Raw genomic sequence first — 27,482 nt, 5'->3', positions numbered from 1 at the left:
GGGAATGTGTCTACCAACTCTATATTGTAGTTCCCAAGTACAGTGCTCTGCACACAGTAAGCACTCAACAAATACCACTGATTGATTGTGTGTGAGGAGTTTTTGCCTGATATGGAGGGGACACGGGAGGCCAGTGGAGGATTTTGAGGAATGGAGAGCTATACATCCAACAACCCCCGGAAGAAGATGATCCATGCAATCCGTGCTCTGTCAGACGCTCTCTGCTTTTGCGCTTGAGGAATAATTTGATATTTTTCACCTCTTATCCCGTGTCAAGCACCTTGCTAAAAGCTGGGGCAGATACAATAAAAACAATCAGATGGGATACAGACCCTGCCCTACGTGGGGCTCACAGTCCTAAATGCTAACCCTGGCTTGTCTCTGATTTAGTCTGAAGTCTTCAATACCTCAGTGTCATCCACTCTGGCATCAGCTACTTACACATAGCTTCAATTTTTCACTCACATTGTACAGATGAGCATTTGGGGAGCCCTGAACGTATACGTAAGTGTATGTGTGCACACAGATGTGGATAATCTCAGGCAAAATACCTTACTGAGTTACTCTTCAGCTATTAGTACCTAAGGTACTAAAAGTTACATTTCCCCCTTAAAGAAGATTTTTAAACTTGCATTTAGAAGATTTAGACGTCTTCAATAATTGCAAACCAGAAATTTAGCTCGAAATTGGTCTGTGAGTCACCCCCTGGCCAAATTTTAGTGTCTATTTTGCTGAGACACTCAGAAAACAAATGGGCTTTTAGGCACCCGGCTTGAATTAAAAGCGCTTAACTATATCTTCAAAGGCTACGCTGAAATCTGCCCAAAGAAGAGGGGTGAGGCTACGTTCTCACTTCTGATCTTTCAGAACTTCATTTTCTGTAGAATTAGGGCTTGCAGAAATGATCGTTTTTAAAGGGGGTAAGCCTTTATCTGGTTTTCAGGTTTTATTTTTGCACTGAACTTGGGTAATGAAAAATCAAAGTCTTGAAAATTCAAGCATTTCAAGTGTCACTCCTAAAAATTACTCATACATAGTAACAATACATAAGTTTTTTTTTCTTTCGTAGCACAACGATGCAACAACATTTACATACCAATTCAGGTTTTCCTTTTAGGGTTTCCATAACAAGATCATCGGTTTCTTTAGTGTAATCACTGGCCGATTTACTTTTGCGTCCCATCTTCGTTTCGTTCTCGTTTTGACGGCCCTGAGTGACAGAAAATGTCACTCTTTGCTGGTCATTAAGTGCACTCGGACAATACTCAGACAGTGTTTTGGGGGTTAAAAAAGCACTTAGTTTATAAAACAAAAACAAAAACTTTTCTGGGGGAGGTGGGTTTTGGGTTAATATCTGTTAACAGATTTCTGCAAGCCCTTAGGACCACATGGTTTATCAAGCCAGTTTACAAACGGCAGGGATATACTGGGTCTGCATGATTTTTAGACACTGTGGCTGAAACAACTGTAGCACCAGATTTAAGAATGCCTGATAGGAATCAATTTAGAGTTTTTCTTCAGTCTCAATCTTGAGAAAATCTGGCTAAAATTCTTACAGGGGTTTTGAGGGTCAGGCTTATTCACCCATTATATGGCACGTTTTACAGATAATAATACGCAGGTCTCATACACCTGGAGAAAAATACCTCTTCAAATAAGGAATTGATGCTGTCATCTCATTTGAGTCAAGGAAATCTTAACCCAGCAAAACTTGGTTAAGGACTATTTTTAACACCTAGTCCCCTTCCCCTTTTCCAGATTCACATAAGAAGCAGTCAAGCGCTCCACTAGGCAAATCAGCTTCAGCTCAGCCTTTCATACAAAAGATTTGCTTACCTTCATTTTCCTAAGCCTGGATTTATTATCATGACACCAAGCCAGGCAAGTCATAGTCTCTTGTCTTTCCAAAGATTCTTCCACTTCCTTGGCTGTCAAGAACATCTCAATATTTACCAAGTCCTGAAAACAAGAACACAATCCAGTTATTATTGTTGACAGGGAACAGGTCTACCAACTCTGTTGCACCGTACCAACCCAAGTGCTTAGTGCAGTGCTCTGCACACACTAAGTGCTCAATAAATACAATTCATAGACTGACTGACTGACAAAATCAATTTTTGAAAAAAGAAAAAACAGCTACATCCACAAATCTCCCTTAAACTTACACGGAAGCAACTGGAAGGGGTGGGGGGCAAAGTCAACCTGACATATTTTGTAAAACGTCCCCATAAAGACATATTTTCTGAGAAAAAAATATTCCTTTCCACATGAGCTTGACGAAGAGTAGTTTTTAAAGAGCTGGATGTTGAGCACGTGAAATTACAACATATATATTAATCCTAATTTTCATGAGGACCAACAGCACTTTTCTGCTTAGAGACTGACAGGAAAGACGAGTATTTTAACCATTCGGACTTCCATGCTTTAGAAATGATCATTTGTCTTCCCCACTAAGAGCATATTTCAGGGCCTAAGCAAAGCTTTTCAAAGAAAATTAGTTGGCAAGTGATAACCTCAGTTTCATCAAATAGATGGGTATTAAAAATGCATTAAATTATTAATTTGCTCCACCTAATTCTTTTACTACAGAGTACAACGCTTTACTGGGGAAACGGTAATGCATAAAATTTTGAACTTAACTGCAGAGTACTCATTTATCATTCATTTCAGAACCCCTTGTTGGCAAATTCGATTCTACATATGATCCAAAGGAAAATTATTCGGGATTCATCCTCGGGACTCACTCTGTCCTCCACCTTAACGGCACACACTTCCATACCCTTACCTTTGGTTGCTTCTCTTACCTATAATTTGAAAGTCTGTCTCGCTTGTACTCTCCCAAGCACTTACTACAGTGCTCTAGGCACCGTAAGCACCCAATAAAGAGAAGCAGCTTGGCCTGTTGGACAGACCATAGGGTCTGGGTTCTAATCCCAGCCCTGCCGCTTGTCTGCTGTGGGACCTTGGGCAAATCACTTCACTTGTCTGTACCTCAGTTACCTAAACTGTGAAATGGGGAGTATGACTGTGAGCTCCATATGGGATACGGACACTGTGTCCAAACTGACTAGCTTGCAGAATGTGCCGCTTTATTGTTGCACTGTACTCTCCCAAAGGCTTAGTACAGTGCTCAGCACACAGTTAAGCGCTCAATAAATATGACTGAATGAATCAACCTTAGCACTTAGGGCAGTGTCTGGTGCCTAATCAAGTGCTTAACATAATAAATAAATAGATGAATACCGTTGATGATGATATGATTGTGCATTTAGCTTTAATTCTATTTGTTCTGGCGACTTGACCTGTCCACATGTTTTGTTTTGTTGTCTGTCTCCCCCTTCTAGACTATGAGTCCACTGCTGGGTAGGGACCGTCTCTATATGTTGCCAACTTGTACTTCCCAAGTGCTTAGCACAGTGCTCTGCACACAGTAAACGTTCGATAAATATGATTGATTGATTGAATGAATGAATCCTTACTGCTCTTTTCAGAAACTACACCCAGATTATTACTGCTCTTTGAATTGGCCCCTCCAGAGCAGAGGATAGAAAGCCCAGGAGACAATGGTTCTAAGAGGCCAAACCTGCCCCAAGATCATTCTGGGGCAAGATGCTCTAACAAGCCAAACTAGTGTCACGGCAAGAAGTTTTGCTCTTAATACACCCCTTCTCCTGCAGCCGGAGGCAGGGCACTGACACATAGTTAGCATGCAACAAATATTTACTCAGAAAGAGCTTCAGGGATGCGACTGAAAAGAAAGTGCTCTTAGGAAGGCACCTCAAAAGTGAATCTGAGTCCTACTGCAAATTTGGTGGTGCCAGGTGCCTTAGGATTTCATCTGTGGTTGCAAAACCTTTCTTCATAACTTGGAATATTAAATACGAACACGAAATGTTCCAGCTACTACTCCACTATGGGTTTACAAGCACAAATCAGCATAGTGTTCCATGCAGGCCATAAATAAAAAGATATCAGTGGAGTACACGTGGGGTCTGCATACTGCCCACTGAACCGCGTACCTTTACAGAAACTACTTATATTTGGCCTTTTCCAAAACTGGTTTCATGCTAAAATTAGAGTTCTTTCCCCCCGTGTAGGAACTGAGTTCTCCAACTTCTGAGAGTAGGGGGAGGAGAAACACAAATACAAAGTGCTCCAAGAGAAAGTCAACAGGCAAAGAGCAAATATTAGGCTATAAAAAGATGGAAAGTTTAAAAAAAGTGTCTTCTCTCTGCCTCCACCCGACAGCTGTTCAATCTACAGCTCCATCTAGGAAACCTGTATTTTTGAGGAACATTAACTACACTCTTAAGCAAATGTGACCCTGGCCAAGCCACTTAGCTTCTCTGTGCCTCAGTAACCTCATCTGTAAAATGGGGATTAAGACTGTGAACCTCACTTGGACCATGGACTATGTCCAACTTGTGTCCCCAGGGCTTAGTACAGTGCCTGCCACATAGCAAGTGCTTAACAAAGCCCATTTCAAAAATAAAACAAAAAACCCTCTCTTCTGGCTGAAGCTGGCCTCGAACCGGAATTCAATAGTTCTAGTACTTTCTTCATTAAAAAAAAAATGTTTAAAAAGAATGTCCCAGTTCTTCCCCTGGGCTTTATGTCTCTCTCACCGAGAGAAGTGAATAAAAAATATGAAGAGAGGCTTGATTAGTGTTCCTCAAACTTTCTCCCCTTGGAGTGGCTCTTGGAGTGTTCCAGTGGGTTTATTGCTGGGGTTGCAAAACAGGGAATACTAATGATAATCGTGGTGTTTAGCGCTTACTATGTGTCAGGCACTGTTCTAAGTGCTGGGGTAGGTACAAGATACTGCGTTGGACACAGTCCCACATGAAGCAGCGTGGCTTAGTGGAAAGAGCATGGGCTTGGGAGTCCGAGGTCATGGGTTCTAATCGCGGCTCTGCCACACTTTGTCAGCTGTGTGACTTTGGGCAAGTCACTTAACTTCTCTGAGCCTCAGTTACCTCATCTGTAAAATGGGGATTAAGACTGTGAGCCCCACCTGGGACCACCTGATTACCTTGTATCTACCCCAGCACTTAGAACAGTGCTTGGCACATAGTAAGCGCTTAACACATAACATCATTATTATCACCCAGTGCTTGGAACGTAGTAAGTGCTTAACAAATACCTTCATCATCCTAGGGCTTACGGTCTTCACCTCCGTTTTACAGATCGGGGAACCAAGGCACAGAGAGGTGAAGTGACCTGCCCAAGGTCACACAGCAGAGGGGTGGATGATCCGGGATTAGAACCCACATCCTTCTGACTTCTAGGCCAGGCTGTGTAAAACTGAATCTAGGCTACATGAAAACTGAACCAACAGTCTCCCCAACCTGCTGGGCCTCTTCTCACTGAGAAGAGACTGAGCCTCCTCCCTCCTCTCCCCCTCCTCCCTCTCCCCCTCCCCACAGCACCTGTATAAATGTATATATGTTTGTACGTATTTATTACTATATTTTACTTGTACATATTTATTCTATTTATTTTATTTTGTTAATATGTTTTGTTTTGTTGTCTGTCTCCCCCTTCTTGACCGTGAGCCCGCTGTTGGGTAGGGACTGTCTCTATATGTTGCCAGCTTGTACTTCCCAAGCGCTTAGTACAGTGCTCTGCAAACAGTAAGTGCTCAATAAATACGACAATGAATGAATGAATAAATACAATTGAATGAATGACTGATGCCATCTTCTCAGCTTCTTAAATCTGGGCTATTTTTCAGATGGATGAATGGATGGATGAGGGCAGTAGTCCTAAGAACACAACAGGGGAAGTGAAAAACCTGAAAACCTCAGGTTGAGGATGACAGAGAAATGAGAAAACATGGACTTGTCCTCAACTCAGTTTCAGCTAGATGTGTGATGAATAAGTCAAAAGATGAACCGTGTTTTATGCACCAGTACTTTAATATATATTATCATTCAATCATATTCATTGAGCGCTTACTGTGTGCGAAGCACTGTACTAAACACTTGGGATAATGCAACAACATACACATTCCTGCCCACAACGAGCTCACAGTCTAGAAGGGGAGACAAACATTAATATAAATACATCTAATATAAATAAATATAATATATACAATAAATAATAAAGATAGAAATAAATAGATATATTAGTTCATGCTCATGTAGAAGTCTGATGGCTACTGTACTCTTCCAAGTACTGCTAATTCTGTTGTACTGTACCCTCCTAAGTGCTTAGTACAATGCTCTACACACAGCATGCACTCAGTAAATACCACTGAGTGACTGAAATGCTTAATACAGTACTCTACATATAGTAAGGGCTAAACTTCTCCTCTTGATATTATTATTGTTGAAGCTTAAAGCAGAGTTTGCCCTGGGTTTTGTCTCCAAACAAAGCCACAGGGACTGTGTCCAACCTGATTACCTTGTATCTACTCCAGGGCTTAGTACAGTGCCTGACACATAGTAAGCGCTTATCAAATACAACAACAATAATAATAGCTATTTATAATTATTACTATGTGCACAGCACTGTACTAAGTGCATGGGAGAGTACAATACATTAGTAGACCTGCTCCCTCCCTGCAACATGCTTACAGTCTAGAGGGGGAGACAGATGTTAACAGCAATAATAATTTGGAATATATGATTTAAAGATATGTAGGTAAGTACTGTGAGGTTCAGGGTTGGGCGAAGATGAAATGTCCAAGGGGTCCAGAACCAACAACTTTTCCATCTCTACTGACATGACCATCTGCCTATATCTGAAGCTCACAACTCTGGTGTCAGGCTTGAGTCCTCATGAATCACACCCAAATGCTCCGTACAGCATTCTGCCCACAGCGAGTCCCCAAGAAATAATACTGACTGATAGACTGCTTGACAATTTGAATACACTCTGAAAGAGCGATTGAAGTACCCGTGTCACACTCCGTTTTCCCCTTAGCAGAATACGACCAAGAAGGTATCTTCGCGGCCTGTCGACTTCACCCTAGCTATGTTATCGACGGCGGGAGAATTAAAGCTCTTGGTGTCAGAGGAAAAATATTCTAAAAATGACTACTCGAGCTGGCTTGCCGATATTTCTTTGATGCTCTTCTATCGTTTCCCCCACCCTTCATCACTTCACCTGCAAGCGGAACAACGTTCGTGCCACTGCGGTTTCAAGAAACAGCATCCTATTAATGACGGGCACTAAACGGGGAATACAAACCCCGATATTAAAATTCCATTTCTTTGAGTGACACCCTGGACACCTCACAGGAAGTGAAAAAACAGACTTCGAATGCTGACAAGCTCCATCTGGTATTAACTTGCCTAGGGCCCACATTTAACTGTAGATATACAGCTTCATATTTCACCATGAGCTTTGGGCTTTCAAATAGATACGTGTGATTGAATTGACAACTTTTAAAGACACGCCATACAAGGATATTAAAGGATTTCTACAGGCATTGGTGGAGAAAGGGTTTAGAAGGATGTTTTCAAGCCAAGATGAACTGGATCCTTTTTGAATAGCCATCCCCAGAGATTATTCCGAGCTGCATAAATGTGTCATGCTGTGACAGCTCATACTTAGGGGAAGAAACCACTCTGTGGGGAACTGTACAATTCAGTATACTGCAAACACAATAATCCAGCACTAAGAATGTTTGTATTAACATAAAAATGAACCTGTTCCGCCAAATTTCAAGAGTGTTTTCCAAGACGGAGTACTATAAACCAAACAATTGGACTATGCTGAATATGACACATCCAGAATAGCTTCAGCGTGAACCAAGAGACTGCCGGAGGATAAAATGGTATTTCAGCTGTTTTAGAGGAACAGCTGAAAATATTAGGACAATGTTGGTTTCTATTCCCTCTAGGGCTATTCTGAGATTTTACAAATTTCAAGAAGGGGTGGGTGGGGGTTGAATTTACCTCAATAAGGCAGAATTTTCAAAATGACTGTTAGTGGTTGCTTGTCAGATTACAGCATTATGGACTATGTATTATGGACTCATTCAAAATCCAAATCTAATCAGATGTGACATAAAAACGATACCACATCAATCATAGCCTAAAACTCCACAGTGTTTGTGGAGATTAATTTCCTGTGGGCAAAGAAAACTTTGTTCTTTGTTGTCCACCCAAGAAATTATTAATTGTTGCCATCGCTACTGTTTTACAGAGGAGTAAGGATAGGAGCCTCAAATTGAGAGTATTCATGCCTCTAATGGAAAATCCGCTTCATCTCCGAGATACAAAAACAAAATAAATCTACAAAAGAAACATTTAAACTTACCAGTTCACAATTTGGCAAATCTTTACAGAGAAAGAAGTTTTTTCCGTATCAAAAATACTGAGATCATATCAATAAACAGGAATGCTATTTTGACACAGTGCGAATAGGATGATAGATTTTCTCTTCATCTCTGGGTAATTTTTATATATTCATTTATGTTGGTGCAGTAAACTCGAGGTAAAAATAAGCATGACTATTTTATTAGCGTGTTCTTAATGCTTTAAATGCCCCGAGGAGATCTGGTTAGTGATTACTGAATTATTGCTTCAAGGTTATCTGGTCAAATAAGTTAGCAGCCTAATCACCCTCTGCACGATCAGTGTCCTTTTCTCTTGTGGAAAGGATCCCTAACAAGTGTAACCAATGAAAACCTAGACATAATTCACCATGCAGTAAGGAGAAATCAATGGATGAATAAATAAATTGGCTTATTGTGCTGTAAGAGGTTGTGTCATTGGTCATCTTTTTTAGAAAACAACTAAGCTGCTAGCAAATCGAGCTTGGCTTGAAGTTTCCAATAATGACTTTGTGTCTCTGCAAAAACATAGCACATGGCTCAAATATGCCTGCTATTTTTCGGTGCTTACCACTTGTTCCCCATAAAGCACACAAAACAAGAAGTCTTTTCTGTTCGCTTTTCGTTTGCGCCTGCAGCTTTCAAGTTGCAATCAGTTTTTTTAAAAAAATTCATCTTGTCCTTTACCTTTTTATAGCTAGTAATTAAGCTTTACCACAAAATTAAGTTAGGCGTCCTTAAAGTTGCATGAGATTTCTAATGCAGAGATTTAAATTGCTATGCCTTTTCTTGTTTCTATGGCAAGGTGTTAAAAATCAAGCAAGTCTGCAATTATAACATGCTCTGCTAACTTTCATGAAGACTTTTATTTGGGTCAGTCACGGGGGATATGAGAGAGGGAGAGAAGGGAGAAGAGGAAGAGAGGGGCAGGATGGAAGTAATCTGAAATCCGAGAATGGACTGGACTGAAAGTAGCCAGGATCCATTTTATTTTTATTAGTATTGTTTGTGTCGAAAAATAATAACAACAAGAATTGTGTTATTTGTTAAGTGCTATGTGCCAGGCACTGTACTAAGCGCTGGGGTGGATACAAGCAAAACAGGTTGGACACAGTCCCTGTCCCATGTGGGGCTCACAGTCTTAAAGCCCATTTTACAGACGAGGTAACAAAGCAGAGAAGTGAAGTAACTTGCCCCAGGTCACACAGCAGTCAAGTGGCAGAGCCAGGATTAGAACCTATGACCTTCTGAGTCCCAGGCCCGTGCTCTATCCACTACCCCATGCTACTCCTCTGAAACTTTCCCTGAAAAACATTCTCTGAAAAGGTCCCTGAAACATTATTGTTGACATTTACTGAAATTGCTAGTTGAATAAAGACCTAGGGAAGTGATACTGCAATACTGCCCCTTTTTTCGTCTCCTCCTCCCCATCTCCCCCGCCCTACCTCCTTCCCCTCCCCACAGCACCTGTATATATGTTTGTACAGATTTATTACTCTATTTATTTTACTTGCACATATTTAGTATTCTATTTATTTTGTTAATGTTGTACATCTAGCTTTATCTCTATTCTGATGACTTGACACCTGTCCACATGTTTTGTTTTGTTGTCTGTCTCCCTCTTCTAGACTGTAAGCCTGTTGTTGGGTAGGGACTATATATGTTGCTAACTTGTACTTCCCAAGCGCTTAGTACAGTGCTCTGCACACAGTAAGCGCTCAATAAATATGATTGAATGAATGAATACTGACCAGCATAATAAAGACTTCTCTGATTTTTCCCAAGACCTATTTTAGCTCTCCTCTCTCCCAAAAAAGCACTTGCCAACTATCACCAAAAAATTTACAATTACTTAGGGTTTACTAGGTGTGTAGAGCAACTAAACCAATAGTGTAGTTATTCACCTAAGAAAGGGTCAAACATCTTTTAAAAATACATCAGTGTATTCAAGGATGATTACGGAAATGAATGACTAGAGTCATGCTATATTTTATTTATCAAATAAAAAGCACTTTAAAAATGCGGTGCACAAAATACGGAGTTCTAAGAGGCCAATATCCTACTATTGGTACTAGAAAAAAAATCAAATTATGCACCTCCCTGTGCCTCCTCCCAATTCCCTATCAATTTCTCTTAAACCCGGAAATTGTCATTGATTGACTCAGATTAGTCTTTCACATCGTTCGGAGCGCTCCTGGCGAATTCTTCGGCTAGAGGACCACCACATTGTTATTAGGATGCGGTTACTGGAGTAGTAAGAAAGTGAACTGTCCTCGGCACTGGTCAGACCCTTATTCTCATTTCTTGACCAACCTTCTTCACACCACCCACAAGCGATGTGGAAGTGGAGTCCGAAGAAGAAGGGTGGAAGTAATCAAAGGGATAGAAAATAGGTGATATGAAGAGAGGCTATAGGAATTGGGCTTGTTTAGCCGAGAGAAGAGAAGTCTCGTAGGGTGACTTAGCAAGTTTATGAGGTGTTTCATGATGGAGACGCTGACCTGCTGTTCTCTAAGTTCTCAGGAGACCAAATGGGAGGAAATGGGTTTAAAGAAAACCGAGAAGATTCTGGAATGAGTATTTACAATTTTTTTTTTTTAATCAGGGCAATAGAACACCAGAATGGGCTAATGAGGGAGGGAGATTGTGCAGACTCCATCTTTGGAGAATTTCAATAGACACCCATCAGCTTTGAATGATGTAGTCATCTGCCTCCTTGGGGGCCAAGAAAGAGACCAAGCGATCATACCAAATCTTTGCCAACTCTATTTTTTAATCAGGGCAATAGAACACCAGAATGGGCTAATGAGGGAGGGAGATCGTGCAGACTCCATCTTTGGAGAATTTCAATAGACGCCCATCAGCTTTGAATGATGTAGTCATCTGCCTCCTTGGGGGCCAAGAAAGAGACCAAGCGATCGTACCAAATCTTTGCCGACTCTTTCGTTCCCTGACTCTGTGGACAGTAGCTGCTTTCATTCATGTGACATGAGCTCTACTGTGGGCCGAAAAGATATGTCCATTAGCATTCCCACATACTCTGCTACACGAGTCAAGGAAAATGATGAACGGGTTCACGAATCAAGAGATATCGCCATCCGAACATCAGACGGGAACTACATCTAACTCTCCAAAAGGGTGCAGACGAAAAGTCATGCTTATTGGCTAGTTTGATGATGACCAAGGGAAGCACTCTAAGCTAGTCTGGTTTCTCACCAATACTAGCTACATTTTGGGGAACTGGTTGCCACAGATGAAAAAAGAGCAAAAAAATCCCTCCAGACTTCAACGTGTCTGCAGTCAGGTGAAGTGGTGGAAGATTTTGAGTTCGCTGTGGACAGCGAACTGTGTCTGTTTATAGTTATACCGCACTTTCCCAATTGCTTAGTACAGTGGTTTGCACACAGTAAGCATTCAGTGAATATGATTGAGTGGATGAATGACCTTCCTGTGGGCCGTCAGCTCATTATGGGCAGGGACAGTGTCTGCTAATTCTGTTGTACTGCCCTCTCCCAAGCGCTTAGTGCAGTGCTCTGCAAGTAGCGCTCAGACTGTAAGCTTGTTTTGGGAGGGAATGTGATTCTTAAATCGTTATAATGTACTTTCCCAAGTGCTTAGTACAATACTCTGCACACAGTAAGTGCTCAATAAGTAACATCTATTGACTTAATAAATACCAGTGACTGGTTGATTGACTGACCAATCTGGAAGAGTGAGGGTACCCTGAAATCTCCATGGGACCCAGTGTTCATTTTGAAGGTGGCAGTGACCTTGGAACATGGCCTAGTGGATAGAGGCCAGGCCTGGGAGTCGGAAGGTCATGGGTTCTAATTGTGGCTCCACCACTTGTAGGCTGCGTGACCTCGGGCAAGTCACTTCACTTTTCTGTGCCTCAGTTCCCTCATCTGTAAAACGGGGATTGAGACTGTGAGCCCCATGTGGAACAGGGATGGAATCTAACCCAATTACCTTGTATCTACCCCAGCACTTAGAACAGTGACTGGCACATAGAAAGCACTTAACAAATACCACAATTATTACTATTATGACATCCGGGGGCACTGCCCACATCAGGAAGTGTGGGCAGAGGCTTCTACTCTAGTCTTCAAACACCCAGCCCCAGCCAGGCTGCGACCAGTGTTCAGTCGCTTCTGGAGCCCAGGAGGCAAGAAGAAAGTTCTCCTTCTCATCCTTGCTGGGTTCCAGGAAGGGGTTAGTGAGACGCAGCCCACGAATGGAGTCTACTTGCTCTGGTGTACTCTCCCACAACACTGCTCTGCACACAGGCAGAGCTCAAGAAGCAGAATGCCGTGGTGGATAGAGCACGGGCCTGGAGGTTGGAAGGTCAGGTGTTCTAATCCCGGCTTTGCCACTTGTCTACTGTGTGACCTTGGACAAGTCACTGGGCCTCAGTTACTTCCCCTGTAAAATGGGGATTGAGACTGTGAGCCCCACGTGGGACAGGGACTGTGCGCCCACTGTTGGGTAGGGACTGTCTCTATATGTTGCCAATTTGTACTTCCCAAGCGCTTAGTACAGTGCTCTGCACATAGTAAGCACTCAATAAATACGATTGATGATGATGATGAAGACTACGTCCAACCCGATTTGCTTGTATCCACCCCAGCGCTTAGTACAGTACCTGGCACATAGTAAGCACATCAATACCATTATTATTACTAATAAATCCCACTGATTGAGTTAGGGTGATTGATTCACCACCCCACAGCCATCTCTCCTTCAGGTTTACCTCTTCCTCTCTGGCTTCAATCAAACAATCATACTTATTGAGCGCTTACTGTATGCAGAATGCTGTACTAAGCGCTTGGGAGAGTACAACAGGACAGAGTTTGTAGGCACGTTCCCTGCCCAGAGGGAGCTTACAGTCCAGAGGGCCACAAAGAATGGGGCAGGATAAACACTACTGCCCATCTTTCCCCAAATCTGTAGGATGGGAAATAGCTTTGTCCTTTGGTCCAAAAATTCGGGGATGGAAGATGGTCCTCGCCCCTTCCACCAATTCACCTCTAGTGGAATGCCATACTAATGGGGATAAGTATAAGCAGCGGGACCTGGGTTCTAATCCCCATCTTCACCACTTGCCTGCTGTGTGACTTCGGCGAGTCACTCAATTTCTCTGTGCCCCAGTTTCCTCAACTGTCAAATGGGGATTCAATGCCTGTTCTCCCTCCAACTTAGACGGCGAGCCCCATGTGGGGCAGTGACTGTCCGACCTGCTTATTTTTTTATCTATCCCAGTGCTTAGAACAGCGCTTGATGCATAGTAAGTGTTTAACAAGTACAATAATAATAGTAATAATAATAAAAACTGCGGGAAGAATGTATAAAGCTGAGAGAAGAGGAAGAAGAGTGGCATTTGGGTTTCAGTCTGATAGTAAGGTAACGTCTTTGGAAAATGATACAACACACAGGTTGAATGACGGTTGCTTCACAATCCAGGAAAGAAACTGGGGTCACTGTTGACTGCTCCCCCAAATGATGAATCTAATGGGTGGTGGCAGCCAAAAAGAGCCAAGAAATTTCTGGGCAACTCCAGGAAAGCAATTGAAAATTATACGAAAAGCCCATGTTTTACCTTCATATGAAGGCCAAGTAGATCCATCCCTGAAATAACAAATGCAACTTTCATCACTCTTTAGAGGAACATAAAAGCAGCAGAACAGAGAAACTGAAATGATCGGGGGGGTGAAGAGTGGAGGGGCTGTAAAGATGAAGGTTAAGAGGGCACGATTAAAGTCTACAAAATCATGAAGGCGGAGTGATGAATTGATGCACTCAATCAACTCTCTCACTCCTTGTCTTACGCAGCTGAGTCCTCTCCGACCCATAGCGACGCCATGGACGCCCTCCCTCCATCTGCGATCGTTTTGGTAGTGTCTCCCTACTACCGGACTTTTATAACCTCTTACGACAACCCAGCCTGCCCACTTCACTCCCCTGATGCCGACTTCCCCACTGTATATCTCGAACTCGTCTCACACCTGATCCCTTCCATGCTCACACCCTCCCTCTGGCCCAGAACTCTCTCCCACTTCATAACCACCAGACCCCCAACTCTCCCGACCTAAAATCCCATCTCCTCCAAGAGGCCTTCCCTGATTAACCCCTGATTTCCCCCATCCTACTGGTCTCCCAAGCACCTGGGTCTATAACTCTTAAGCACTCTGATCCCCACCCTCAGCCCCACAGCACTTATGTTCATATCTTAAATTCTGTCATTCCCCCTAACCAAAATTTATGTTCATGTCTGTCTCCCCCTCCAGATCGTAAGCTCCCCATGAGCAAGGATTGGTTCTACCAACTCAACTGTAATGTCCTTTCTCGTGCGTTTTATACGGCATAGAAGAAGAGCTCACTAAATACCATCGCAAATGGTCTGTGAAGGGTTTTTCAAGGAAAAAAAAATAGGCACGTAAATACATGTTTTCATTTTCGAGAAACCCATTTTCCCTAAAAAGTAACATGGTGGGGAGATGATTTCATCTCTTGTGGAAGAAGCTCATTAATTCCCTAGACCAAACATACATTCAGGAGAGAAAGGGTATTTAGGAAAACTGAAAAAGTCTTTCAGAACATCTAATTAAGCAATCAGACACACATTTAAATAGCATTACTAAAGGGAAATCCATCTTCCACGGTGCCCGGACGGAACTTGTTGGAGAACAATAAAAATACAACAGTGAAGGTCAGTTTTTGAAGAAATGAATAGGGCAGTTTTTCCACTAAATGTCACTTCAAATGAAGTGCTCTCTTAGGTTATACTTGCATTATAAATTAGAACAATATATACTGCGTAATCCCTCCAATACCACTTGAAGTGCATTCCTGAGGTACTTCAAGGAAGAGGATTCACAACAGAATACCGAACAGTGGCACAGGAATGCTTTTTTAGAGAGTCCAGTGTGATGAAGTTGAAAGTTTAGGAATTTAATGGGTTGAAAAACAATGAATACAAGTAACTAACTTGCATCTTGTGGACATAATCTAAGGATCGAGCTTATTCTAAAAGACTTTGGGGCTTGAGTTACATGATACCTTTTTCTGTTTTCAGTTTACAGAAGGAGAAATGAGGTAAAAACTAAGGGATTTGCTGCAAGTCCACTTAAAAGTGCAAGAATGTCACTGGCTACTCCCAAGGCCCTCAAACAAAAGACAGAGAAAGTGCTGAATTCAAGGCCGAGGGCCATGCAACCGAAAGAAGGCTAGCGGATGGAGCCTTAGTAGAAGAATCTAAGAAGATAATGATAATAGTAATTGTGGTAGTGGTGGAGCGCTTACTATGTGCCAGGCCCAGCATTAAGTGCCGGGCCTTAATACTTAATACCCATCTTACCTCCTTCCCTTCCCCACAGCACCTGTATATATGTTTGTACATATTTATTACTCTATTTATTTATTTATTTTACTTGTACATATCTATCCTATTTATTTCATTTTGTTAGTATGTTTGGTTTTGTTCTCTGTCTCCCCCTTTTAGACTGTGAGCCCACTGTTGGGTAGGGACTGTCTCTATATGTTGCCAATTTGTACTTCCCAAGCGCTTAGTACAGTGCTCTGCACATAGTAAGCGCTCAATAAATACGATTGATGATGATGATGATGATGATGATGATGATGAAGTGCTGGGGTGGATACAAACAAATCAGGTTAGACAGTCCCTTGTGGGGCTCACAATCTCAATCCCCACCTTACAGATGAGGTAACCGAGGCCCAGAGAAGTGAGGGGACTTGTCCAAGGTCACACAGCAGACAAGTGTGCCCCCCTCCCCCTCTCCATCCCCCCCGCCTTACCTCCTTCCCTTCCCCGCAGCACCTGTATATATGTATATATGTTTGTATGTATTTATTACTCTATTTATTTTACTTGTACATATTTATTCTATTTATTTTATTTTGTTAATGTGTTCTGTTTTGTTCTCTGTCTCCCACTGTTGGGTAGGGACCGTCTCTATATGTTGCCAACTTGTACTTCCCAGTGCTCTGCACACAGTAAGCGCTCAATAAATACGATTGAATGAATGAATGAATGAAAGTGGCGGAGCCAGGATTAGAACCCCTGACCTTCCGACTCCCAGTCCGTGCTCTATCCACTAGGCCATGAGAGTGCACAACAACTTGAAAGATGATTTTGGAGAAGAGCCAAGGAGGCTACGTCTGCAGCTCACAGGGGCAGGTGGGAGACAGTCTAAATGCAGTAAGCGTTTGCACTGTAATGAGTCAATTGGGGGTGACAGCATCTGCAGACCACGAAGCAGCTGCATTATTTCCTCCAGTCTTGGCTGAACTTGCTCAGGAGCAAACTTTCAAACCAGAGCTGGGCTTTTAATGCAAGACTGATTCATCTTCGAGACTCTCTCCCTTTCAAAATAGGAGAAATTGGCTCTTGGTTTTGGTTGGGAGATGCTCCCTAACCTTACTTGGAAAATAAGAGGGAGAGAGAGTTTATGGTAAAGTCGCCGCTCCTTTTCTGCACTCAGAGGCTCAGGATGCTCAAGGGCAGAGATCCACATCAATCAATCGTATTTATTGAGTGCTTACTGTGTGCAGAGCACTGTACTAAGCGCTTGGGAAGTACAAGTTGGCAACATATAGAGACAGTCCCTACCCAACAGTGGGCTCACAGTCTAAAAGGAGGAGACAGAGAACAAAACCAAACATACTAACATACTAACTAGCATCAGGTGCACTGGGAGCATTAGGGTGGTCCGATTTTGAGCTTGCAACTGAACACCTGGTTTTCCACAAGGCTGTATCCTTTCAGAATTTTTACAACTAGGACTCTGTTTTAAAACAACACAACCCTAGTGTCACCTGAGGTCTGACCAGTAGGTCAACTGTCATGCTCTGGCAGTAATGCTATTTACTGAGCGACCGCCGAGTACAGTATGCTACTAAGTGCGTGGGGAAAGCGCATGAAAATGATCTATTCTGCTATCTCTGCCAGCCTTAGATTTCCCTTGATCTATCAGGAAGTACGAGACAGGAATTCCGTGGGAGGTGAAAATGTTTCACGAATTCTGCAAGGCCTCATTCAAGTAACAAGTACTGCGGTACTGACAACAAACAGAAGAGCGGAGAGATGAGAAGAGGCAAGGACACGATAAATGAGATTAAGGCGACCCTGATACCTTAATTTTAGTTCCTTCGCCTCAAAAAAAGGCATATTATAAGGACCCAAATACTCCTGAGCTGCCACCTTGTGAGAATGCCGTGTGGCCTAGTGGAAAGAGCAGGGAACAGAGGCCTCCAGGTCTGACCTGTGACCTTGGGCAAGTCAATTTCCCTCGATGCCTCGGTTTCCTCACCTAGAAAGTAGATAGAAGAGAGTTGCTCCTCCTACCTATTCATTCCATCCACTAGGCAGCGGGGCCTAATGGATAGAGTGGAAGTCAGAAGGTCATGGGTTCTAATCCCGATTCTGCCGCATGTCCGCTGTGTGACCTTGGGCAAGTCACTTCACTTCTCTGGGTCTCAGTCTGTAAAGTGGCGATTAAGAGTGTGAGTCCCACGTGGGACAGGGACTGGGTCTGACCTGATTAACTTGTATCGACCCCAGTGCTTAGAACAGTGCTTGGCGCCTAGTGAGCCCTTAACAAGTACCAGAATTTTTATTATTATTATGACCTAATAATAATGAGGCCTGTGGGGAAGAGGGTCTGCGTCTAATCTATCTTGTAACTTTCAGTTAGGCAAAGATGTGGGAAGTAATCCTTTTGCTATATACTCCTGTGCTAAGCATATGGGAAGTGCTTTCATTCATTCAATCGTATTTATTGAGCGCTTACTGAGTGCAGAGCACTGTATAATACCATACCTAACTAATCCCCTAATGATTATTCATCTGAAGGAGAATCAGAAGCAGTGAGGCTTAGTGGAAAGAACATGCGTCGGGGAGTTGGGGGATCTGGGTTCTAATCCCACCTCCGGCACTTGCCTGCTGTGTGACTTTGTGCAAGTCACAACTTCTTTGGACCTCGGTTTTCTCATCTGTAAAATGGGGATGAAATTCCCCCTTCGCCCTTTTCTAAATCGTATTTGTTAAGTACGTAGTATAGGACAGCTCTGAAGTGGCAATTCATTGTGGGCAGGGAATGTGGCTGTTTATTGTTATAGTGTATTTTCCCAAGCACTTAGTACAGTGATCTGCACACAGCAGAAGCTCAATAAACAATATAATCAGGTTGACCACAGTCCCTGTTCCACAGGGGGCTCACAGTCTTAATCCCCATTTTACTGAGGCCCAGAGCAATGAAGTGACTTGCCCAAGGTCACACAGCAGACAAGTGGTGGAGATGGGATTAGAACCAAGGTCCTCTAACTCCCAGACCTGTGCTCTTTCCACTGGGCACCGTGTTCTCTCTACTTAGACCCTGAACCCAGGGACTTAATAATAATATAACAATAATAATAATGGCATTTATTAAGCGCTTACTATGTGCAAAGCACTGTTCTAAACGCTGGGGAGGTTACAAGGTGATCAGGTTGTCCCACGGGGGGGGGATCACAGTCTTCATCCCCATTTTACAGATGAGGTAACTGAGGCACAGAGAAGTTAAGTGATTTGCCCAAAGTCACACAGCTGACAATTGGCAGTGGCAGCATTTGCACCCATGACCTCTGACTTCCAAACCCGGGTTCTTTCCACTGAGCCACGCTGCTTCTCTGGCTTGACGCACCTCTCTCATTCAACCCATATGTTCAATCTGTCACCAAATCCTGTTGATTTTACCTTCACGGCATCACTAAAATCTGCCCTTTCCTCTCCCTCCGAACTACTACGACACTGATCCAAGCGCTTTTCCTAGACAAATCAATCAATCATATTTATTGAGCGCTTACCGTGTGCAGAGCACCGTACTAAGCGCTTGGGAAGTACAAGTTGGCAACATATAGAGACAGTCCCTACCCAACAGTGGGCTCACAGTCTAAAAGAACTGTGGGAAAAGAGCAGGAGAGAGCGACAGGGCGGGATCGAAAGAGTGCAAGACAGCGCAAGTGTGAGAGACAACATGAGAATGACAGAGAGAGAGAGAGGGAGATTAAGAGAGAGCCCAGGTGACAGAGCAAGAGAGAGCAACAGTGTGAGAGACGGCAAGAGGGAGCCAGAGAAAGTGAGGGAGAGGGAGGAGGTGCGAGGGAGAGAGAGAGAGAGAGAGAGAGAGAGTGCGTCCGGGCCTCCACTCTGGCCGCCCCCGCCCCTCCCGAGACCCCCGCGACCCCAGACCCCTCCGGGCCCACTGAGGGCCCGACTGACTACTGCATTAGTTTGGCCCGCCTCCTATCTCTCCCCACTCCAGTCCATACTTCATTCTATTGCCCAGATCATTAAAAAAAAAACCCCAATCGGTCCACGTCTCCCCGCTCCTCAAGGGCCTCCGGTTGTTGCCCCTCCGCCTGCGCATCAAAGAGAAAGCATCAAACAGAAACCCCTTTCCATCTACTTTAAAGCATTCGGTCACTTTGCCGCTCTCCCGCCTTACCTCGCTGATGTCCCGCGACAACCCGGGCCTCACGCTTCACTCCTCTACCACCAACCTGCCCGCTTCACCTCCAACTCAGCTACCTCACCACCGACCCACTTCTTTCCTCCAGTCTGGAACTCCCTTTCCTTCCATATACTCTGCCTTCAAAGCACATCTCCTCCTTGAAGCCTTCCCCAATTAAGCCCTCATCTCCTCCACTCCCTCTCCCTTTTACACAACCTGTGCAAATGGATTTGCACCCTTCAAATACTTTTTTTAATGGCATTTATTAAGTGCTTACTACGTGCAAAGCACTGCTCTAAAGCGCTGGGGAGGTTACAAGGTGATCAGGTTGTCCCACGGGGGGGAGCTCAGAGTCATAATCCCCATTTTCCAAATGAGGGAACTGAGGCACAGAGAAGTCAAGTGACTTGCCCCACAGCTGACAACTGGTGGAGTCGGGATTTGAACCCCAGACCTCTGACTCCAAAGTCCGTGCTCTTTCCACTGAGCCACGCTGCTTCTCCGTGACGTTCACCCCAGCTTCAGCCCCCCAACACTAGTGTGTAGTCTAGTGTAATGACTAGTATGTAGTCATTTATATTGCTGTCGGTCTCCCCCTGTACGATGTCAGCTTCTTAAGGAACGAGAGCATTTCTAAAGACTCAGTTATTATTGTATTCTCCCAAGCATTTAGTACAGTGCTCTGCACATGGCAAGCACTCAATAAATACCCTCAATTGATACATTTTAGCGAATCTAGAAGGTATTTAGTTCATTACAGTGTGTGGCACAAAGAGAAGCGGCACGGCATAGTGGCTAGAGCACGGGACTCGGAGTCAGACGGTTATGGGTTCTAATCCCGGCTCCGCCACTTGCCTGCTGTGTGACCTTGGGCAAGTCACTTCACTTCTCTGGGCCTCAGGTACCTCCTCTGTAAAATGGGGATTGGAACTGTGAGCCCCATGTGGGACAGGGACTGGGTCCAACCCAGTTTGCTTATATCTGCCCCAGTGCTTGGCACATAGTAGGCGCTTAACAAATACCATTATTATTATTACTGATAATAATAATAATTATTACTTTGATACCTGTCTACTTGTTTTGTTTTGTTGTCTGTCTCCCTCTTCTAGACTGTGAGCCCATTGTTGGATAGGGATTGTCTCTATCTGTTTCTGAATGGCACTTTCCAAGTGCTTAGTACAGTGCTCTGCACACAGTAAGCATGCAGAGGAGGCAGCGTGGCTCAATGGAAAGAGCCCGGCCTTGGATGTCAAAGGTCACGGGTTCAAATCCAGGCTCTGCCCATTGTCAGCTGTGTGACTTTGGGCGAGTCACTTCACTTCTCTGTGCCTCAGTTACCTCACCTGTAAAATGGGGATGAAGACTGTGAGCCCCCCCGTGGGACAACCTGATCCCTTGTATCCCAGCGCTTAGAACAGTGCTTTGCTTTGCACATAGTAAGCGCTTAACAAATGTCATTATTATTATTATTCAAGAAATATGAATGAATGAATATTAGTAAGCACTTTTAAAAATACCACAATTATGATCAGTATTGTATTTAGAAGGCAAATGTACCTATATTTGAAACTGAACATTCTGGTTCAATTTGAATACAGTATCTCTCTATTCCCCTTTCGTTTAAATACCTTCAGCGTGGAATCCTATAGCCACCTCCTCCATAATCCATAGTCCAAAGGAGTGGGCAAAAAGGGGAATGTGGGAGCAATCAGCATGGATTACCAATTATTTTGGGGGTATTTACACCCCACCTCCATTAGAGAAGATAAGGTTGACCTTAGATTTATAATGTTCCGAATATCTCAAGCAGTGACTCACAAAATGGTGCTTGCCAGGGTAGTAATTGGGGTATTTGTCAAATGCTTACTATGTGCCAAGCACTGTTCTAAACACTAGGTCGATACAAGCTAATCAGGTTGGATACAGTCCCTGTCCCACATGGGACTCCAGTCTCAATCCCCGTTTTACAGATGAGGCAACTGAGGCCCACAGAAGTTAAGTGACTTTCCCAAGGCCACACGGCAGACATATGGCAAAGCCAGGATTAGAACCCACCCTCTCACTCCCAGGCTGGCGTTTTTTCCACTAGGCCAAGCTACCTACATTTAATCTTGCTATAACATGTATTATACTATGCATTACGGGTAGTCTGGGATTAGGGAATTTGAGAACTTTCTTCAGACAATACAGGTCTGTTCGGGTTCGACACGCTATGAAATTGAAAAAACTGCATATGTGTGCAGGGTTGAAATAGATGAGTCCTATAATGCAAGTTTCTCAACAAGTCACTTTATGAATACAACCCTAATGTTGACAGGAAAATGTCTGGATAAAAACGCTTGCTGAAACCTGTTAAAGGACCATCTAAAGCTCTCCATAATAAACTATAAGACACAAGGGAGAAAAACAATCTACCCTTTTGGGAGAATCTTCAAATTTTAAGGGTTTTTCCAAGAAAATATGTCTAAAATATGTAAAATACGTATAAAGCAATCTATTTAGATATACCTTTCTCCAGTTTTAAAGCTGGTAAAGAGGGTCAAAGGTAGAAAAAGAGCAGAGAAATTTAAACCAAGGGGAAATTGATTACCAAAATACTTTCCTCAAGAAAATTCTTCCCACGTTTGAGTTGAAGGGTATGTGAGAAAACAATGAATCAGAACAGGACTTCAGAAAAAAACCCCCAACAAACAAAATGAAACAAAGCACCCTAAACAAACTCCAAACACAAATTAAGAGATCTTCCCTCACCTCGCCAATAAGAGAAAAATTTACAAGTCAAACTGACAACACATTTGCACAAATCCAAGCCATTTTATAAAAATAATCCCCAAAGTTTCAGATTCCAGGCCTCTATTTTAAAATATATCCTATCCAATGAAGCAATCCACTAAAATATAAAATATTAACATTTGAGCAGTTCAATCTGGCTAACTTAGAATGGAAAAAAATACTGTTTTTAGGAGGGGAAATCGTTATTAGATTGCATCATAACGGGCACAAGCATGAGGGATAAAAGCCCAAATCGAATGGTCCTTCAGAACTCATGTATTTACATAGAGACAAATCTCAAATCATGTCTGCTTGACATGTCAAACCCATTCCTATGTTTGGACTGCAGATTCAGTGATACATTTAGTGTACATTGGATGTTACACATCCCTCCACACATCCACTAAGCTAGCTCTCTTCCTGCCTTCAAAGCCCTACTGAGAGCTCACCTCCTCCAAGAGGCCTTCCCAGACTGAGCCCCCTTTTTCCTCTCCTCCTCCCCATCCCCCTGCCCTACCTCCTTCCCCTCCCCACAGCACTTGTACATATATTTGTACAGATTTATTACTCTATTTTACTTGTACATATTTACTATTCTATTAATTTTGTTAATGTGTACATAGCTTTAATTCTATTTGTTCTGACGACTTTGACACTTGCCTACATGTTTTGTTTTGTTGTCTGTCTCCTCCTTCTAGACTGTGAGCCCATTGTTGGGTAGGGACCGTCTCTATATGTTGCCAACTTGTACTTCCCAAGTGCTTAGCACACAGTAAGTGCTCAATAAATACGATTGAATGAATGAATGAATGTTACACAAGGTGCTAATGACATTCTCGGGAAAAATGGTTTTAGCACAGTGTTTCACACATTATAATCAGCACCTCAAAACTGTGCTTGATTAGCAACCTGATCTGTAGTTAATGATAATTAATTACGACACAAGAAAATGAGGCAGTGTATAAAACGCAATTCCTTGCCGATATTATCGAGTGGGATTTTCTTTGGGGAGGAATAGCGGTCTGAGAATAGGAGGGAGAAGAAGGCGGGAAAAGGAAGGCGCACAAATGAGAGCGGAAGGTCACACTACGTTTGCTTGCCACCCTCCTCTCTCCATCCTAAGACACACACAAACACACAAACACACACACAAACACACACACACACACACGAGGATCCTCCTCTTGGGTAAAAAGGGGGAAAAAGATGCTACACATCTCAACCCTCCTTCTGCCAAGAAGCCCAGCTCAAAGTACACCCAGAGACGAATCTAATCCCACCTCTGGAGGGGACAGCCAACTACAAAATGATGAAACAAATCTCAGTTACCAAAAGCAGAAGAAATAAAACCCAAGTAAACATACTTTGGGATCCTAATGCCAGGAAATGAGGTGAAGGGTGACAACTAGAATAAAAAGCTCAGGATGTGTGGGAGTGGTGTTGACTAAACCACTGATTCATGACAGGTTCCATGGCAACATATAGCAGGTTTCCCACCAGTTGGTCTAAGGAAGCTACGGAGATTTACTGTGCTCATCTCGAAAGAACAATTTGCTCTCTTTAGGTGTTGTGTGGATTAAGTTTCACAAAGCCCTCAAACTAGTGGCAATTTTATTAACAAAGTGAATAATAATGACGGCATTTATTAAGCAAATAATACGTGCCGGGTGCCGTTTGAGAACCGGGGATAAAAGATTCCATGTTCATTTGCAAAATCACCTCCACTCCACCCTGATATCTGAGGCAGGAACAGATTATTTTTTGTCCTCCATAACTGTAAGTGGTAGCCATTCATAGTTAACTGTACCTTGAGCTGGGCTTCTTGCAAGAAGTGGAGGAGGGATGAGATGTGTAACATCTTTTTTTTTTTTACCATTTTTTTTTTACCTTTAAAAATATCCTGGCACTGCCCCTTGCCTGCTGTGTGACCTTAAGTGAGTTGCTTAAATTCTCTGTGTCACTTCTCCCTTCTACTTAAGATTCTGACCAACCTGATTATCTTCAATCTACCTCACGGCTTAGTACAATGCCTGGCACACCTTGAGCCCTTAAATATCATTATTGCTACTACTGACCAAGCCACGTGATCTTCAGGACTATAATTAAAGTAGAAAAGAGAACCTGCTAAATATGAAGAAAAACTAGAAAATTAAGATGAACACCTTTGTCCGCCACTGAATTACACGACCCAGAGGTGGCTGGGAATCCATCTGTACAAACTGTTCAAGTCAGATGTGTAACACATGACAAAAAATTATGGTCAAGCGATCAGGAACATCAAGCACACCAAAAGTGCATTTCATTAGCAATGTCAAAAACATCATTAAGGGGCATGGCCTGGGCTCAAAGATTAGTTGGTGCGATGCTTGGTGAGTCAATGAATTAATGGGCATCGTCAACAGAGTTGACTACAATTTTATTTTGGATGGACTGTCAATAGCATCAACTTACACAAGGAGCTGTTTACCATCAAAATGGGTACGTTTTTCAGGACAGATATGGAGGAAAGCATAAAGATGGAAAGAGGCTTTCCCATCTGGTAATGAGAAAGGAAAACCGAACTACAAAGAGGTGCATAATAAACACCTAATAATAATAATGATGGCATTTGTTAAGCACTTATTATGTTCTAAGCACTGGGGGGATTCATTCATTTAATCGCATTTATTGAGCACTTACTGTGTGCAGAGCACTGTACTAAGCGCTTGGGAAGTACAAGCTGGCAACATATAGAGATGATCCCTACCCAATAGCGGGCTCACAGTCTAGAAGGGGGAGATAGACAACAAAACAAAACATATTAACAAAATAAATAGAATAGTAAATATGCAGAAGTAAAATAGAGTAATAAATCTGTACAAAGATATATACAGGTGCTCTGGGGAGGAGAAGGAGGTAGGGCAGGGAGGATGCGGAGGGGGATACAAGCTAATCAGGTGGGACACAGTCTGTGTCCCACACGGGGCTCACAGCATTCGTCCCCTTTTAACAGATGAAGTAACAGAGGCCCAGAGAAGTGAAGTGACTTACCCAAGGTAACACAGCTGACAAGTGGGATTAGAACCCAGGTCCTTCTGACTCCCAGACTCTCCACTGGGCCGAGCTGCTTCTCACGTGAAGGGGCTCCCAGACCCCGAGAAAAGTGAGCAGTCGGGAGGTAGGTGAAGGGTTCAGTGCGAATTAGTACTGCTGCTGGGGTGTCCTCAGGGAATCACCTGCACTATGTGCTCTCTGCTCAGTATACCAATCTACTAAGGCAAGATCGCAAGTTTTTGGCATTCTTTTTCAGGAATTTGGAACCAAAATGAACTGAGAATCAGTTCCATTTCTGGGCTTATCATAATCCACAGACTACCTCAAAATATATTCAAAAGAACATATCTTTAAGTGACTGTAATGTCAAGAGAACGTATCTTTAAGTGACTGTATCGCTTTAAACAATAGTCACATGAAAGGTATTTCTCCAGCCTCATTTACCCACCCAGATTCATACGTAATGAAGACAAGTGCCAGATTTAAGATTGGCTTGATCATTTCCACTGTATTTGGTTGTGCTTGTCACTTGGAAAAGCTCAGGAATTCTAATTCCTATACACAGCTTGAATCCAATCTTTTGGAACGTTTCTCCCTGATTTTCATCACTCTCTCACTGCCCCGCCGCTTGCTGGTGGCCAGGTTATTGGGCCCGAGGCTCTAAGATTGGCTCATTAATAATAATAATGATAACAATGGTGGTATTTGTTAAGCGCTTACTATGTGCTTACTATGTACTATGTTGCCAATTTGTACTTCCCAAGCGCTTAGTACAGTGCTCTGCACACAGTAAGCGCTCAATAAATACGATTGATGATGATGATGTGCTAAGCACTGCTCTACGCACTGGGATAGATACAAGGTAATCAGGTAGTCCCACGTGGGGCTCCCAGTCTTTATCCCCATTTTACAGATGAGGGAACTGAGGCACGGAGAAGTGACTTGCCCAAAGTCACACAGCTGACAGGTGGCAGAGCTGGAATTAGAACTCATGACCTCTGACTCCCAAGCCAGGGCTCTTTCCACTAAGCCCTGCCCTCGAGGAGTTCCTACTGTAATGGCAGAGACAAACAGATAAAAAACAGTTTTGGAGGTCATTTCAGGCTGGGAAACAGCTGGAGTGAGGAATAGCTGGGTTCGGGAAGCTTGGGAAGAGCGAATCATGTGAGCTGGGCAACTGTGAGGAGGTAGAGCTGATAGGTTTAGATGCGGAGAGCTGCGGGAGTGTCTTGGAACCACCTGTGAGGAATTTTTTTCCTTGACGAGTGGAGAGATGTGTATATTGAGAACTACTTCGATAAGATTATCTGTGCATCAATGGGTATCCTGTACTATTTTGCCTAGATGGCTGCACTTCAACAGAGCTTCACATAATTTTAACTACTTGTTGCAGTCTTAGCATTTAGGCAAATTTCCATTTTCCCGAATGTTATGGGCCCCAAACAGTTTGCTCTGCAATTTTAAGTAGAGTGCTGATGGAAGGAAAAAAATAGGTTAACCATCACCACAGTTTGAAACAACCTGAAAAACAGGTTGGTCTGGTAAATTGAACACATTCAGCATATTTTACAGGCCATTAATTATTGTTTTCTAATCAAAACTGCTGCTGAAGGAGAAGCTGGAAGTTTCTACTTGGCCTACATCAGTAATCATCTATTCCCAAACAAGGAAGACATATCTGAAACCTGGGGAAACAACCTGGAAGTTTAAAGAGGTGTAATCAGGAAAATACAGAGAGCGGAAGATAGTTTGTAACTGAAATACCAGCGTTCCTTAAACATCTGAGACTCTAGAACTAGAAATAACACACCAATATTATACATTTCTGACCTCCGTGACACATTGAAAGGTTTTCTCTTGATATGCATTCTTATTCCTTTCTACTT

The 27,482-nt window shown here is 43.0% G+C and overlaps 1 protein-coding gene across 2 annotated transcripts in view; it reads right to left on the bottom strand.

Annotated features, from left to right (window-relative positions):
• MAEA (macrophage erythroblast attacher, E3 ubiquitin ligase) overlaps positions 1-27,482 on the bottom strand; it is a 139,577-nt gene that overhangs the window by 50,527 nt on the left and 61,568 nt on the right. Inside the window, exons 4-5 of one of the 2 annotated variants that reach the window (XM_038752374.1) lie at positions 1,837-1,959; positions 1,097-1,210 (exon numbers count right to left, since the gene is read on the bottom strand). In XM_038752374.1, the coding sequence (XP_038608302.1) occupies positions 1,097-1,210; positions 1,837-1,959 (237 nt within the window). The remainder of the gene's footprint in view (positions 1-1,096; positions 1,211-1,836; positions 1,960-27,482) is intronic. The other variant, XM_038752376.1, reaches the window with a different exon arrangement.

This window comes from Tachyglossus aculeatus, chromosome 10 (genome assembly GCF_015852505.1).
Source record: "Tachyglossus aculeatus isolate mTacAcu1 chromosome 10, mTacAcu1.pri, whole genome shotgun sequence".
In the NCBI taxonomy this organism is placed as follows: Eukaryota; Metazoa; Chordata; class Mammalia; order Monotremata; family Tachyglossidae; genus Tachyglossus; species Tachyglossus aculeatus.
This window is presented reverse-complemented; position numbering and strand designations above follow the sequence as displayed.